Raw genomic sequence first — 17,494 nt, forward strand, 5'->3', positions numbered from 1 at the left:
TTACGTCGAGCTTCATTGCATAATCATTTTCTTTTGTCTAGTTTATGTTGCCATAACAAAAATAATCTTATGTGATTTTGTCGTGATAATAAATAAGTAAACACATACATATTCTACATATAGATTTACACTAAAAAAACACAATGTTTGAACCTTTTCAAACTCTACTGTTATAACAATGTACCACAATATAAGGAACATTATTACCTGGTTATATTTTTTTCAGAAAAAAAAAGACTCTATGAAGATCAGAATAATCAAAGTAACCATTGAAAAAATCTTTCTTTTTAACTATTAAATTCTTTATTTTGAATGTGCTCAGTTTCTTGAGCTTTTAAATGACTTGAAATGCTTAATGTGTTGGTTTATATATCTTAAAGTAATACTACATCTATTACGTCAAAAACACTTTTTATAGACAAATAGAATGAAGGTGTCATGTTGTGACAGTTTATATTTCATCATCATCATCATCATCAAACTCCATTTGAGTGAGGGCATGAGAGGCTTAAATCCTCTCTTGCAAAAGCCCTGGACAGAAACCCTGCTGTCTTGCGTAGTGCGTACGTAGGGATTGTGTCTGTCGGGGCTTTAGCTTATGCTGAACTGACCAGCCGCTGCACTGGCGACTAGTGAAGGGTCAAGCCATTAAAATTTGCGCGCCCTAAACTGGTGGTTTTAAAAAAGATCTCTTGCCTCACTCCACTTTCGTGGATTAAACCCTGCCCATACGAACGAGTGGTTGAATTAAGCGGTCTTTCGATGGATTCATAGTCAAATGTTTACGTCTGGACTGTTTTCACTGCTCGCTCTAAGGGGGCAACCCAAATCTCCTCCCCCTGGAGGATTCTATACCAATGTCGAGTAAAAATACAGTTTATAATTAGAAATTCAAAATCCTGTTTCAGATTATTTGTAATGGACGCACAATTTAGGAAAGCGATTTTTAACTTTGATAGGTCTCTGACTGTCTGTTACGTAAGGATATCGAAAAGTAAAAGCTTTTATAAGAAGTTTACAAAGAGAGTTTGTGTTTCAAACAAACTCAGATACGACTCAACTATATTCAACTTAGGATCCATGTTTAAAAGACTGTTAAAATGCAACCAAGAAAAAATTCTTTTAGAGTATCTAGAAGCAATTTTCATAATTATTGCTATATCAACCATTATTGACACAAAATATATCAAAACTGCATTATTTTTCTATATTGTAGATTAATACTGTCAATCAAAAATTAATAGCATTATTCTGTAAAGAACATCTCTCTACTAAAAAAAATCTAAGATGTATAAATACTATTAATAATATGCAGCTGAGATTGCCTGAGAAGAGACGACAGTTATTCCTGAAGACAGTTTTCAAAGGAGAAAAACTTGCTGCCCCATGCACTGATCAGTATAGAATGATTTATAAATATGAAAGTAAGCCAATATATAAATTTTTCTTCCTTGAAATAATTAAGCATGACACATGAACTTAAATTAAATGGTATGTACATGACTTGGCAATGTAGGCTGTTCAGGTCCTAAAGCGTGAGTAGTAAGTAGCATTGTGAGGTGCATGCTATAGCTCCTAATTTTTGTTGAGATTAAGGTAGCCCGGTTGCTGTCGTACGTCATCAAGGTGTAAAGGTTACACTGGTGGCGGGCAATCCAACAATGTAAATGCAGGCTGTGGGGGACTGAGACATGACGTTTATTGAAAAACTTAGCACTTACTGTTCAGTAAAGTAGGGCTCCTTCCTCCAGATACGAAGTTAAAGATAGATTCTATCACGATCTAGTTTATAGTCGTTTGTTAGCCGAAACAACAGTAACAATAACAGGAATAGCATATGGGAAAAAACAGGACTAGTAATAAGGATAACAGGAATAATAAGAACAAGTTCTAGCAGCAATCAGGCTGAATTTAAAACACCGAGCTTAAAACTTTCATTGCATACAAAAACATTCTCTCGAGCATAGACTTAAATCAGAGAATCCCATAAGTTCAAATACAAATAATACAGATTAATGCGATCAGACCAGTTCATGTACAATGAGATTGACAATAATACAGCTGGTAAGATAAATATAAACATAAAGAATGGATAGTGGTTATCTCACCACGACGTCATTGTTTACAAACAGCCATCTCTGTCACAAATCTCAGATGATAAACAAGTGTTGCAAGTGTAAACCTTTTCATTAGCGAAGGTGACAGGCCGTAAAAATTCGTAACGATAAAGATGAGATGATGTTTTTATATATTTTTGACAGATGTTTAGCTAAATGGAAGTATTGAAATGATTCAGTGATATTCTAGAAAGTTTATTATGTTATTTTTTTTTTAAAGTTTAAAAAGACAGCTTGTGTGAAAAAAAAACAAACTCAAAATCGGCCACCGAAGTGGTCCACCCAGGTAGGTAAAAAGGAAACTATAAATATTTTAAGAATAAAACATCAGAATGAAATTCTGTCAAAGACAAATGACAGGCGAGAATGGAGAAAGAAGGTTGACAGATCTTGTGTGGTGCTCCAGCGGTTCAGCAAACCAAAGGATAGGTGAAAGTGAAGGTGAAGTTAGATGTGAACCTGGCCTAACTGATTACTTATAATAAATATCTAATTGATCTAATTGTTTTGTAAAGGGTCAATCTCTTATTCAAATCCTCAAGAAAACAAGGTTACAAAGACAGTTTGTGTGGAAACACAAAATCAAAATCATCCCCCGAAGTGGTCCACAAAGGTAGGTAAAAAGGAAACTATCAATATTTTCAGAAAGAAAATCAGAATTAAATTCTGTCAAAGACAAATGACAGAGAAGAATGGAGAAAGAAGTTTGACATATCTTGTGTGATGCCCCAGCGGTTCAGCAGACCAAAGGATAGGTGAAAGTGAATGTGAAGTTAAATGCGAATCTGGCCTAAATGATGTCATTTAATGAATATCTCATTGATCTATTTGTTTTGTAAGGGGTTAACATCTTATTCAAATCCAGAAAAAAATATTTCCGTATAAAAAAAAATTCTTTAGTTAAGTGTACTATAGTTTCGATGTAGCACTGCAGTTTTCGCGATAATATGAATATCTTTTTATTAATTGTTGTTTAAAATTATGCCCGACTTATATGCATATAAAGTAAATTTTTTCTCTTAAAAAAAGTAAACATTTTTGGGGGTAATTGTAGTAATTAGTAGGACAGAACTTACATAACATAGCAAAACAAATGTAAAAAAAAAAATATTTTTAACAAAAAGTCTAAAACCATTTGCATAAATGTATTGAAAATATGGTACTTTCGTATCCCCACTACTAAAGAGCCTCCAGTGTTTTTTTACTATTAATAGTGAATGGTTGTAAAAGTGGTGTATTTATATGAAAAAAAAATGCTTGCATAATTGATTTAAAAATTAGATTTTTTTGCTTTAAGAAAAGAAAAAAGTAGCCGTTGCATCAGAGTTTTGAATGGACTAAAATATTATGATGTCGGATTTCCACTATCTTTTTTAGTTTAATAGTTATTGAGAGGCGCTGCAGTTCACGCGATAGGCCTAACTTCTTATTAATTGTTGTTTTAAATTATGTCTAACATATATGCATACTAAATAGATTTTTTTCTCTTTAAAAAAAAGTTTGACAGAATTGATTTAACTTAGCAATACACAAGTTTTAAAAAGTTGACAAAAAAATCTAAAACTATTTGCATAATTTGCTTGAAAATATGGTAAAATTTTTCGCTTTCAGAAAGAAAAAAAAGGCCCTTGCATCAGAACTTTGAAAGGTCTAAAATATTATGATGCCGGATTTCCACTTATCTTTTTTAGTTTACGAGATCGAAACAGAATAGATGTACAAACATTCCACACAAAACTAATAGCGTCTTTTCCACTTTCGGAGGCCGCTAAAAAAACAGTTGCGCATTTTGTGCCTGTTTTAATTTAAAATTTCTAGTAAAGGATAAAAGTATAATGTTCTAAAATATAATTAGACATTACTTTTCTTTTTCACTTTAATTTATTTAATAAAAAGATATTTCATTAATACTATGATTAAAATTTTAATTAGAATTCAAAAATTGAAGACACAACCAAAGAATCGCGGCTGATCCTCAGAACTTATAATAGAGAGTTATTTTTTATTCCTACCCTTTTACACTCAGTCCTTATCTGATATTTGTTTAAGTTGATCAGACATTTAGACTTAGACAGAAGAGTCAAGATTTTGTCCGTCTCTTTCACTTTTTAAAAAATAAATTAAAGTTATATTGCTATAACATGATTAGGATTTAGTTATTTTGTTTCGGGAATAAGGGGGAAAGTTTGACTTAGTGACGGAATGACGTGATATATACGTTTTTCATTAGGGCAGCAGGAATAAGAAGTATCCTTACGGACATAGATGACATCTGACGGTTCCCTTCTTGATTATTAAAAATATTTGTTAGTCAACATCAGCGTCGACTAACTGTATTGATTGTTACGGCCTTTCGACGGTGTTATCTGTTCCAGTATTGAGTATTACCTCAAGTTGGACTTAGTTATATTTTCAAGTACCACAACAATATGTGCCGAAAAAGAAGAAGAGGGGGAGAGTTGAGCGGCTAAATGCTCTTTACCCTAATGATATATATTGTGATGTTGCTTGTTCAGGCTGTCTTGAGGTCAACTATGGATGACTGTTGAATTTCAACCAATTACTTTGCAAGCGTTTGGGTGTTATTGTTCGGGTGTATTCCGTGTAGTTGATCAACAATCCAGACAAAACAAACACTGGTAAAGAGATATAGTCAACGCTGAAGAACAATGCATCATGTATTTATTCTAAGAAAAGGCCACAGTATAAGTCTCTGTCACTAAACACGTCGTTACCCTGGAGTGTTCTATCGCTAACTGATTTTCCGGTCTCTAACCCAACATATCCCAAACGTCACTAGTCCCGTTCAATATGCGTCTTCTATGGTGCGTCGCTAAATAACTAACCTATATAAATAAGGTGTCTAATAATATCCAAATTAAGAGGATTATAAGTAGCATCTAGAAATGCCAAGAGAAGGATTGAAACGGATTATCTTCTTGATCAAATGTGAGACGTGGTTAGGGGTGAAGAAAAGAATAAATGCAATAACTGAAGCATGTCCGTAAGTGCGGGGTAGGGTAGGTTTGCAGGCATGGACGCCCGCGTTGGGGTGCAATGTAGTGCACTTGCACCCCTCTGGATTCTGAGCAGCAAATTCTAGACATTTTTTGCACCATTAGATCAATTAAAATCGAAGTAGCAACTGAACAAGTAGTGCTTCCGCTGGTGACTGAAGTACAGTTGTAGTATGTCACAATCATCAATTGTGGATGTCAGATGTCAAGATCTATGAAGGTGCTATGATAGATGTCACTTTGAAGATTATCTTCATCTATATCACACTATCAATGATCGTGGTTGCCGAGGATCTTGAAATCGTCTTTTAATAAGATGATCGTATAGAAGTAGCTAGATCTAGTTGATAATACGATCATTCACAATGTTGCCAGTTGATAAGAGGATCATCTAGAAGCTGCCAATTGCTAAGTCGATCTAAGTATGTTACTATATTCAATAAAGAAACTTCTCTTCGTCTAAAACAATTACTTTAATTCAGAACTTGAAAAAGCTATTCACAAATAATTACAATGGTTAAATGTGCTTGAATAAAATAACTGATCTACACAATAATATAATTGAGTTCTAATACAAAACTATAGTACATGTTCTCTCTAAAACGTTCCATACAAGACTGGCGCAATCTAGAACTTTCCCCTGGTTCTAGAGCGTATTCACGTGACCAACAACTCTACACTGCAAGGCCAACCAATAAATGCAGCTCAATGTACAACAATTAATATTTCAAAACCAATCACATTTATTTTGAACATGATCCTGTTGCATGATAGAAAAATTCCCCGAGGTAGCTCAAGTTCTGCTGACGAGCTAAATATAGATACTGTGTACGTGACATAGTAGACTAGCCTTGGCTTATCAGGAATTGATGGTTGACCATGTACATGCACCCCTCTTAATTCTGAGTAGCCAAATTTTTTGCCAGATTTTACACCTTCAAATCAATGAAATTCTGCTTAGAAGCAACTTAACATGTTTTTAAAGAAATAAAAGTTAATAAGGATAAGCTATTATTGTAATATACTAGACTAGGCTAATTTTAGTTCATGGCCGTTCATGTGCGCTTTATTATAGGCTTGCGATTCAATATTCTTAAGCACGTTAGTCGTAGCGATTTTTTTTTCGTTTGCACACAGTTATAGTTGTCATTATATTGATTAAAGGTCTAGAATTTGATAATTGTTATTGTTTTTTTGTCTTGGAGGAGAAATCTTTGCCAGCTGTCTTCCTATTTCAAATATGTGAAAGTTACTTTGAACAAGATAGAGGAGTGCAGTTATTTTGGAAAATGTAGTTACGTTTGCGGAGTTGCGGTCATTGTTAGCGATAAAATAGCAGGTGAAACACCAGTTTACGATAGAAGAGATGTAAGAAAGTTTCTCCCATGCCATCTAAGTCAAAACGTGGAGCACTGACAGAAAAAGAGCGGCAGCATGAATTACTGTTTTTATTTATTAATTTTTCGGTAATAAAATGCAAATATCATCTTTGGCACTAAATAGATGTGTTTGAGCGTTGAATTTGTTGATGGCGATTGTACTCGATAAGAATTCATTGGTTTTGTCCCTGTTGTTAATAGCGGGGCACTGTGTCTAACGTCATTGTCAGCAAATAGACTAAGTACAGTTCTAAAATGGACAAACTACTCGGCCAAGGTTACTATAGATGCCCGTGATGGGTAGCATTCAGAACGGGGATTCCTGAAAAATATCCAATAGCCCCAGACGTTGTCCGTTTAGCGTCCCACAGACTTCGTTAAACGTGTAATCATTGACCTGGATGGCGTTTCAGATAAACGTAATGTGTAATGCTGTTGATGTCATCAAGATTTCTTCCGTAACAGTCCCAAGTGAGAGCGTTGGTTATAAAGTTACCTCTTTTGTGTGAGAAAAAATGGATTAAGAAATACGAATTCATTTGCCCTGTAAGCAGCAACTTTGTAGAAGATCTTTGACTGTTTATTGTATTTAAAAATAACGGTTGTAAGTGAAACCAGACAGATTGCATATATGTAATCAGTGCCTGCTTCTCTGGTGTTTCTGATTTGTCTTGTAATCGTCGTCACCTATTCATCTAATCTTGAACCAGTTTCTGTGATGTTGCAGTCTGTCCGTCTTAGCCAGGGGCGGACTGGGTATCAAAATCGGCTCAGGCATTACCATATATACCGGCCCACAAATGGCATGTCATATATTTTCGGTGTGTGTGTGGGAGGGGGAGGTTAAACCCCCTCCGCAATTTATACATATATATATATATATATATTAGTATGTGTATATGTAATTATCTTCCTTACATTCTTATCTTTCATTCTTTTAAACGTTTTTTCTACTCTAGAATACTCTCTTCCTATAATTAGTGAAAGGTAGTACACACGCCAAGGGACAGCTACAGCTAGGAAGTCTTGGGGCGAAGCCCCGGATCCAAGCATTATTTACGTTATTTTAAACTTTAAAAAATGCATATTCTGAGGTATCTACAGTGCAATTAGCCTGCTACTCTTCCGCTAAAAAAATCAAAAACTAAATCTTCTATTCACCAGCGACTGGTAGAAAATGGTAAAATGCTTTACTTTTGTATTGGAAAAAGGGGGAGGGAACCACAAAACCACTTTTGGCTACGCTGATGAAATTTGGTAACTGTAGTTTGCTTAAGCTGGCTGCACTGGGGAAGTAAGTAAAGTTTCCCTTTCAGACAATGAGATCTGAGCCCAGTGATGATTTCAATTCCTCCCCTCTCGGCTACGCCCATGTGTTTTATCATAGGTGTAAGCCTAATTCTATTCAAAATATATAAAGTTTGATAACGCATCGAAAACTGGATGTATGCTTTCGTAGGCTTACATAATGTATTCTATTTATAGGTCTACATGTATGTAGTCTGGCAACTATAAACACTGCAATAGCAGCCTTAATAAGTTTCAAACTTTTTGGTATTACTTATATATTACAGACGTTTTTTTTCAAAAAAATAAAATAATTAGGTCCTACGCATTTCACGTGTCAATCTAGTCATGCATGTTGATCTGTGACTTAAAATATGCTAAATCATTGGTTTTCCTGCCTGACAACCCATTCCTTTAAAGTGGTATCACCACAATTACAAAACTAGGGGTCTATCGAGCCGTCTTCCTTCTCTACATTGCTCTATGCCTCAGAAACATGGATAGTTTACATGTCTGTGAAAAATACTGAATGTCAAATGGCAAGACAAAATACAGATACTGAACTCCTTCAAAGAGCGGGTCTCCAAAGTATTCACACACCCTGATGCAGTCCTAGCTGCGAATGGCAGGACACGTATGCAGAATGGAAGACCACCGCATCCCTAAACGACTCTTGTATGGCCAACTAAGCGAAGGAAAGCGTTATTAAGGTGGTCAAAGAAAACGCTTCAGGGACACCCTCAAAGCTTCTCTGAAGGCGTTCAGCATAGACCCATCCACCTGGGAGACAGAGGCACATGACAGAGCATCATGACGTCGCGCTGTGAAAACCGGCACACAGGTTGCTGAGGAAAATATAACACAAAGCTGGCAGAAGAAAAAACGCCAGAGAAAAAAAGCAAGGCCAATGACACTAGCTCCAGCTGGAATAACCTGCCTAGTGTGCGGCCGAACATTCCGGGCTCACATAGGTCTCACCAGTGACACGAGGAGACATAAAACCCCAATGCAAGGCCCTCAGCCCCCTGGATGACTAAGTAGTCATAATCGAACTACGATGGACGAACTATATATATTCCTTTAAAAGATAAGAGAAAGAGGTACTTCTAAATGTGAAAAGCTCTTGCTTCGTCCTAGTACATTGTCAAAAACGAGATTTGTATATGAATATATTATTTAAAATATAAATGATTTTAAATCTCCTTTCATTAAATATGGGATGTGACAGCGCTATATAAAGGCACATTCCTCGTCCCATATGCTAGGACAAATGTGTACAAATACTCCTTCTTACCTAGTGCTATTAGAGCATGGAAAGTGTTGCCTGAGCTAGCCAGGAAAACCAGTGACTTGGCAGAATTTAAGTCATTGGTTAATATGCATGACTAAATGCATGACGCGTAGGACGTAATCATCTTCTTTTTTGAAGTAACGTCTGTATTATATAAGAAGAAGAAGATATAAATTATTGTAATTATTGTAATAATTTTCATCAGAATGACTTCATACTAAGCATAAGTTTGCCGTTAATCACAACGGTATAAAATTGATTTAGATCTAGATTCATGTTTTAATTAAATAATTTTTTTTGTAAGCCTTAAGTGTAGTATTTTTAGATCTTTGTTATTACAAATAAACAACAAGAAACTTACTTTTTCTTTTCAAATCGCAGAAAGTAGAGCTTTATACCCATATTGAGCTATGAATAAGTTGGGTGGTTTGCAATTTCACGGCTATGTGTATGTGTTTTGTTAAAGAGCTAAATGTCTCCCATTTTGCCGCATTATATCAATGTTTTCTAACCTCTCCCATCCCTCTTTTTCGTTAACTTTCATGGAACCATCAAAAGACGGGTGAGGGAAGGAGCAAAACAAAAATAGGAGTGCCATCAAAGGCCCATGCCGACCAGCAAAATGATCAGGCCAAACACAGTCTAGAAGACATCAAAGTAGTATTAAAGGCCATGCCGCGCATGCATAGCAGAAAGTACGGTCTAACGTTTTTCAAATGATAATGCGTACAGTGTATAGTGTAATTCTTAAAATTATATTCTTGTTGAATTTCAAACAAAATTAATTGTACTAATAATTAAAAAAAACAACAAGAAGAAAACGTGTTCGGGCCTTTGTGTCTTGACGCTGTCACTTTTGTTTTTAAGTTGTCTGCATTGATTTTTTTTTCTTTGGTCGCTACCTGACCGGCCCATTTGGTACCGGCCCACCGGGCATTTGCCCGTTTGCCAATATAGCCAGTCCGCCCCTGGTCTTAGCATAATAAAATCCTCAAAAGCAGATCAGCAGTCACATTAATGACATAACCGAAAACCAACTTGACCATGCTGAGAAACACTTCAAGGATGGCATCCTGAGAAAGGCGACACTGCTGGCATACATACGCGGTATTGAGCTGATACTGCCGAGAATTTAAAGTCGTCAGGCGCATCGAGCTAAAAATCACATGTTTGGATTTATAACAGAACACGGCTTTACATTCCGTATCGTGATTCGTTGGTTTCTTCATTAACGAGTCTTTTTTTCAGGCAACAATCATTCTCAGTAGGGGAGATCGCACCCCCTTGGCCGAGAGCCCCCTCTCCCCTACTTTGGGGGCGGCGGACGAATTTTAGTAAAGAAATCACACAATTTGTATACGAATGTATTACATATGTTAATAATATATACTAATTATATATATTTCAACCTATTTTTAGATTATTTCGCCCCTCCTCTAGTATTTAGGCCGATTTGGTGGTGTGGGGAGAGGCAATGGCCTTAATCTTTTCCCGAACCTTAAAGTTTCAAGTGGGAGGGGGCGGTCCAATTAATTTGTAGAAATCACAGCTTCTTAACAGACTCAAATAAATATCTATATGATTAAAACTTGTTATTGAAATTTTAATCGATCTTTATACTATGTCGTTCACCTCTATGTCGTTCGTGGGGTTGTGGGGGCGAATAGATCTACTGTCCTTTCCAACTTAAACACCTTGAGTGGGGGGCGGTCATATTTTTATGATGGAACCGCGGTAAGTGAACAAAATTAACTGAATTACTATATAATTTTATATTATGTAGCTTTCCTCTGGTATCTTGGCCCATTCGGTGGGGGGGGAGGGGGGGCAAGGCGATACCATCTACTCCCCATTCTAGTCCTTTGAGTGGGTGGGCGTCCTATTTTTATGGAGAAATTATAGTTTGTGAACAAAATTAGCTGAATATCTATATAATATAAGCTACTTATTATCGCAACACACCCAAATCTCAAATTTTATCATTAGTAAATATAAAATAAAAAAGGGTTGTACCAGGTGGGATGGGCGATACATGTAATAGCCCTCCACCCATTGGACAAATCAATACTTGTTCTTTTGTATTTTAGTAAAGAAATTTTAAAATGTATAAAAAATCTGTTACTAATGTAATTTATATATGCTATAAATTATATTCTTATATCCAGTAGCACTACACCTTTTCTTTAATGCCAAATGCAATCATTAGCAGAAGTTCTAAAAACTAGCGAGGACTTGTTTTGATTCTTTTCATTATTACCTGCAATGCACATTATACAATCGACTCAAGGAAGCTGTACAAAACATGCTATTTGTTATTATTTCTACTTTTTATTTATTTTGTTGTGAAGAATTGTATTCTTTGATCGTTTCAGAAACATTGCCAAAATAAACTTGATTTGCGTGTGAGTGTGTGGTCAAAAGTGTGTACAAGCTGAAATTGTGCACAAATATTTGATTTCCTTGACAAATCAAGAAGTAATTTAAAATATTTTAACCTAATAAGTATTTAATTAGGTATTTAGTTAACATCAAAATCAAGGGATACAAATTGTCAGGGGGGAGGTATGGCGAGAGTGAATATGTTACTTTGTTGATATTTTGGTATGATAGTTATAACGCTTTGTTTATGTACTCCCAGGTTACGAATGTGAACAGTCTGCATGTGTTATGAACTGAATGTTTAAGTCTTCCTTGAATGTGAGAGAGAGTGAGGTCTTGTTCCCGGTCCAGGAAAGTTGGACGGTTGCTTCCTGGACTGGTGTTTGAGTATTAATAATAATATTTCCTGAGAGTTGATATAATTGTGTGCTGTATTGGATATTAAAGTATTATTGTTTTTAATGGATAGCTGGAGTTGAAATATATTTAGTAATTACCTTTTACCTTTAACTTAGTCTGTCGGACCGTTGGGGCACCAAGCAAGACTTTTCTACCGTCTTTCTCCTTGCCTCTCTGTTTTTTGCCTTAGGTAGAACCTCTTTCAATGGCAGTCCCGTCCATTCTTTAATGTTGTCTGTCACAAGACGCTAGCAGTGTGCTGGCGCCTGCTTGAACTGGTCGTAGTCTAGGGTAATTCTGGAGGCCCGACTGTTGACGCTGGAGCTTTGGTGGCTTTAGCCCTGTCGCGATTTTGGTGTTAGTCTATATAATTAAGATATGAAACTAAACACCGGAATATAGTTAGAAACTATAACTTCAAACTGTAACTTTATTTACACACAACATATAATCTTCCAAATGAAACGTTACATACAGGTACATCAACTACTAAAACTAAACTCAGATCTCTAATGACTATGTCTCTAATCATGGAGTCATTCTGCTATAGTTTTCTCGTACCAGATTAGGAAACGAGCAGAAGCGGGAAATACGACCGTCCGCTCTACAAGACCCACGCCAACTAACTGTCCCTTTTTCAGAGCAAAAAGAACCCTCCCAGGTGGACTACACCGCAACACAGTGGTTACGTCCCCTGGCATCATCAGTGACGCATAACCTCAGTGGTTACGTCTACATGCATCATCGGTATCTGACCCGTGATGACGTAGGGCGCGCCAACTGTCCCGTTCCCCAGATCACCCCGCCCTCGTTGTAGCCTAGGTACTCTGGTCCCGTGACAACAAAATAAACATTCCAATAATAAAACAAATCTAATTAAAATATATTAAAACTAGGGGTGCACCGGATAGTACTTTTTGATATCCGGCCGGGGCCGGATATGACCGGATAGTAAAATTTGATATTCGGCCGGGGCCGGAGCCGGAGCCGGATACCTAAGTGTCTTGTTAATAGTTTGTGTTGCTGAACATTTTACGAAACTGTTAAATAACATACCTAAATTACCTATATTGGTTGGTTTTATAAAACATAAATAATGACATTAGATCTAAAATATAAATAACAGAAATCAACTTAAAACTTTACACAATAACTAAGGCCATGGTAGTGGACTGCGGTTGTTCTGCTACACACACACAAACGGTTGTGGGCTCACAGCGGTTTGTGACATTGTCCTCCCATCATTTTCTTCCTCTTCTTCTTTTTCCTGGTACTGTTCCCTGAGAAAGGTCTTTGCGAGTCCTAGAGATCTTGTAACTTGGCCATAGATTTTAAGCTTGTATTTTTTTACTATAGTTAGCAGGTCGTCATAGGGTTCTATCGCTTCAGTTACATTGTCTTTAATTTAGTAATTTAGTAATAATTGTTCTTTCTTGAGTAACCCCTAACGAGCAAAGCAAGAAATGAACGTTGACATTTTTGGGGCTTTGTCCGGTCTATTTACCTGACATTTGTCAATTTGGTCAGCCAGTCTACAAGAAAAGAATATCACATTTTCCGGAGCTTCCTCCTGTCAGGTACTCTATAATTTTACCTGTCATTCATCAGTTCGGTCAGTTAGTCTGCAAGAATTCAGTCGGAGCATTGAACTAGCATTACGACATTTTGGAGCCTTGTCCGAGCAGGTGTCGTCGTTTTATCTAATTTTGCCTGTCTTATGTTCCTTGTTACATCATAATATACTGTGTTATTAAAAAGAGATCACATCGTGTCTTGTTAAAGTAATCGCCAAACCATTTATTGAAGCAAAGTCAATTCTACAAGGTTTGAACAACTGATAACCTTGCACAAATGGATTTACACTATTATTAAGAGTGAGAAGATAAAACTGATTTGTTTTTTCGCTTTTTTTCGGCCAGCTAATCAACCTTGAAGTAAAAAATGTTAGTAACTGAGAACAGTCAACAGTAAAAATCGTTCTACTACTTTCTACACGATTTATGTGCCATGTCGATACAAGTAACCTTTTTTAAGTGAAAGTTGATAGTATCTGACGTCACAAGAAAAAGTAAACATCGTTCTACTACTTTCTACCTTAGCTATGTCCCTTGTTGACACTGTCTCAACTCAAGCCTAACAGACCTGAAGTGTGAAAAATTAATTTCTGCCTTACAGAATCGACAACTAGAATTATCTTTTTATAAAAAGGACCAAGCAGCGACTATTTAATTAGATCTATCAGATTCTGCATTCTCAACGTCATTGGCGTGTGGAAAGAGCGGTCATCACTTTCTTGGCATTACACAGAGCACATATAAGCTACGTTTTCTTTTAGTGCCTGTTATATCGGGCATTTAGGGTCGAATCGTGCATTACTTTATCAGTAAGGAAAGCAGCAGGCTAAATTAATTAGTTTTATGAGCCTTTAGTAACTTCTTCTAATTATTTAGTAAAACAAAGAAAAAAGAAGTTATATAAATTTTATTTTAACCAGTGTTATTTTTTAACGTAACAACCTCTATAAATTATTGAATGTTATAGAGTCAGTGATATTCCTTATTAACTTCGGTTACCATGGACAATTTCAAACCTCGGTCGATCGATGTAATAATAATGCAGGCTCAGAAAATAAGGATGGATGGTAAAGAATTAAGAGAGTTTGTTGTAAATGAACAAAAACTTGTTTGGCAAATAATGGCGATAGTAGCAGATAAAAGGAAACAAATAAAGAAGATAAAGGAAAGTTAGAACGAGAACGTGAATTTAAAAAGTGACAGCTGACCAGACATGGATATGGGCCCTATAAGGTACAAATGGAAAATGACTATGACTATGTCCCGTTATAAAAAGCCGATGATGCAGAGGTCATCATTGATATAGAAGATAAAAAAGTAATTGAAAATGTCCTAGTAACTAGCAAGGAACTAACTGATTGTCAGTGTATTGTCAATACTAGAGACGGCTGTTCGACGATGATGTGGGGTACTCATATTTCATTCACAAGGTATCTGCCTGTACAGTTCGAATTTGTTATTTGGGGAAAGCCAGAGTGTGGACATGAAACGTCAACAAAGGAATGGAAGATAACTACGACGGGGTGGCCGTAGGGAAAAGGCTGGTCACAATCGATAAAGTACCTGTCAGAATCATAATCTTTGGATTGAAGGTGAATCGCCTACGAAGTGTACCATTTCTAAATGCAAAAGTATCGATCTTATTAGTAATTGCAACATTGACAACGTTACTGTTACGCCCACTGAATTTGTCAAGCCTCAGATTTCTAGTTTTTTTTAAATGAAATAAAGTGGATCTATCCGAAGAGCAACATGTCAAGGCAGAAAAGTTGATAATTAAAATAAAATTTCAGACATGAAACAGCAAGGGATCATAGAGTCCCTTAAACAGCCCTTTGTGCTTATTAATCGTCCTAGTGAAGACAAAGGATGGATCTATGCTATTTCGTCAGACTACTCGTACAGACAACTATCCACACACAAGGATTAAAGATATATTAGACACGCTTGCTGGATCACGGATGTTTTCTACTATCGGCCTGAATAGTGCATACTGGCAGATGAGAATGCATTCCTAGGATAAAGTGGAAACGGCTTTAACTTCTGGCAAACGTGTTTGGCAGTTCACTAAAACGTCTTTTTGTCTCTGCAACTTAATTAGAACACGTGTCTTGTATATCTGATTTTAATCTGAATGACATTATAATGACTAGTAAGAAGTTTGAGGAGCATCTGGTAAACTTAAAGAAATGTTTTGGACAAGATAAGAAATGCGGTATGAAAATCAACCCAAAGAAGTGCTCGTTATTGAGGAAGAGCGTCAAATATCTTGACACCCCACAGCATCAGCACTGATCCCGACAAGTCTGAGACAGTAAAACGATTGCCTACACCAGATTTTCCAAATTGGGGTACGCGTACCGCGAGGGTACGGGAAGAAGGGGTACGCGCTGCTTTGGCTACACGTAAGAGGCCCGACGATCAATACAAATTTCTGGATGACATAAAAAGTTATTTAAAGCAGGACATTTCTATAAATGTCTTAAGAAATGGAAGTAGTCATAGGCAACTGCTGTTTTTTTCATACAGATGTTCATTAGCTATCTAGAGGAAAAATTTGTAATAGATTTGTTTAGACTTTTATATGAACTACGATGTTGTATCAGGGATAGATCTGAGAAATCGTTTGCAATACTGAAAATAGCTTTGTTTTATGTAATAAAACATCTTGTTATTCAATTAATTTGTAGTGAACTAGTTTAGTTTAGAGATTATGTCAGTTTTGTAAATACATTTATTGTGATATGGTTTTAGCGACGGTAGTGACGTAGTCAGCCAGACGAATGACGAGGCAAAATATTGTTAATGCTTTTAATAAGATGGATATTGAATAGATTTCTAATGAAAACGACGGATAGATAGACAAGAACATCATCCCCATCAGTAAATAAACATCAGTTGAAGTCTTCACAAGTTTTATTAATTATTGTGTTCCTTGGATGTGTTCAGACTTGTGTTTAGAATAGTGAAATATTATGAGAAAACAACAACAAAATCCAAGCCGGGACAATATGTTATTTTTAATGCATTTAATTTACTTATTTTTTCGTATTTTTATTTCTGTTCTAGTAGCAGAATTATAAAAGCCTGTGGTTGCTTTCCAATTAACTCCTAGACCGTATTCCTTACTATTCCAAATACCGTTAAAGTTGACCTCATGACAAGCTTTGTACCACCACCCACCCTTATACATAACAGCGCAGTTGTTTGGTCCATATTCATCAAAGTCTTTGTCGTATGTTGTGAATTTCATATTATTATGATAAGAAAAACTGTCTCCAGCATTTCCTGTATAGCCACTAACATGTAATTTATAACCATCGTTCTCACCGTACAAATAAAAGCGTGAATATTTCGCGTAATATTTACTATTATTATAGTCAAAATCAATTCTCAGTTCGTAAGTTCCATTTGTTGTTATGTGATGAATATTTTCATTACCAAGATAAAATTCTCCATTGACATAATCTCCAAAACCTTTTTTATAGTCTTGCCAGCCTCGGTAGAAGTTGAGTTCTCCGTTAAATCTTCTCTGTATGACCAGCCAGCCACCTCCTTCAGTTTCAGTATCACACATCACTTCTAGTCCACTTGATAACACTACAATAGCTTTGGAGTAAATGTTGTCCACAACATTGTTACAGGAATCAGGATGGAAACCAGAAGTTCTGTTCCGTGGAGCTTCAGGTTGATATTGATCATCAATATAACATTTCATGCTACGCTCCCCCTACAAATGAGTGACGTGCTTATAAGATTGACCAATGTTGTTGTTTTTCTCAAGGTACAATAATATCTAATATTTATTAATAACAATGTCAAAATAATAATAATAATAATAATAATAATAGTAATAATTTTATTTATAAAGCGTTGTTAACAAACAAAATGTAGGCTCAAGGCGCTGTAATGACATTACAAACACGAGAGGTAAAATGACAAAACTAATCTTTAAAATTTTTAAACAGGTAGGTCTTAATGTTCTTCTTGAAAGTAGTGAAGCATGTTGTTTGTCTGAGATTAATGGGAAGTGAGTTCCAAACCTTTGGGC

At 36.0% G+C, this 17,494-nt stretch overlaps 1 protein-coding gene across 1 annotated transcript; it reads right to left on the reverse strand.

Moving 5' to 3' along the window:
* Nucleotides 1-16,448: 16,448 nt before the first annotated feature.
* LOC106062572 (ficolin-2-like) lies at nucleotides 16,449-17,161 on the reverse strand. The gene has a single exon (XM_056005075.1). It carries the CDS (start codon nucleotides 17,159-17,161, stop codon nucleotides 16,478-16,480), a length of 684 nt encoding a protein of 227 aa, XP_055861050.1. The 3' UTR covers nucleotides 16,449-16,477.
* Nucleotides 17,162-17,494: the final 333 nt, after the last annotated feature.

Source organism: Biomphalaria glabrata, chromosome 11 (assembly GCF_947242115.1).
Source record: "Biomphalaria glabrata chromosome 11, xgBioGlab47.1, whole genome shotgun sequence".
Taxonomy (NCBI): domain Eukaryota; kingdom Metazoa; phylum Mollusca; class Gastropoda; family Planorbidae; genus Biomphalaria; species Biomphalaria glabrata.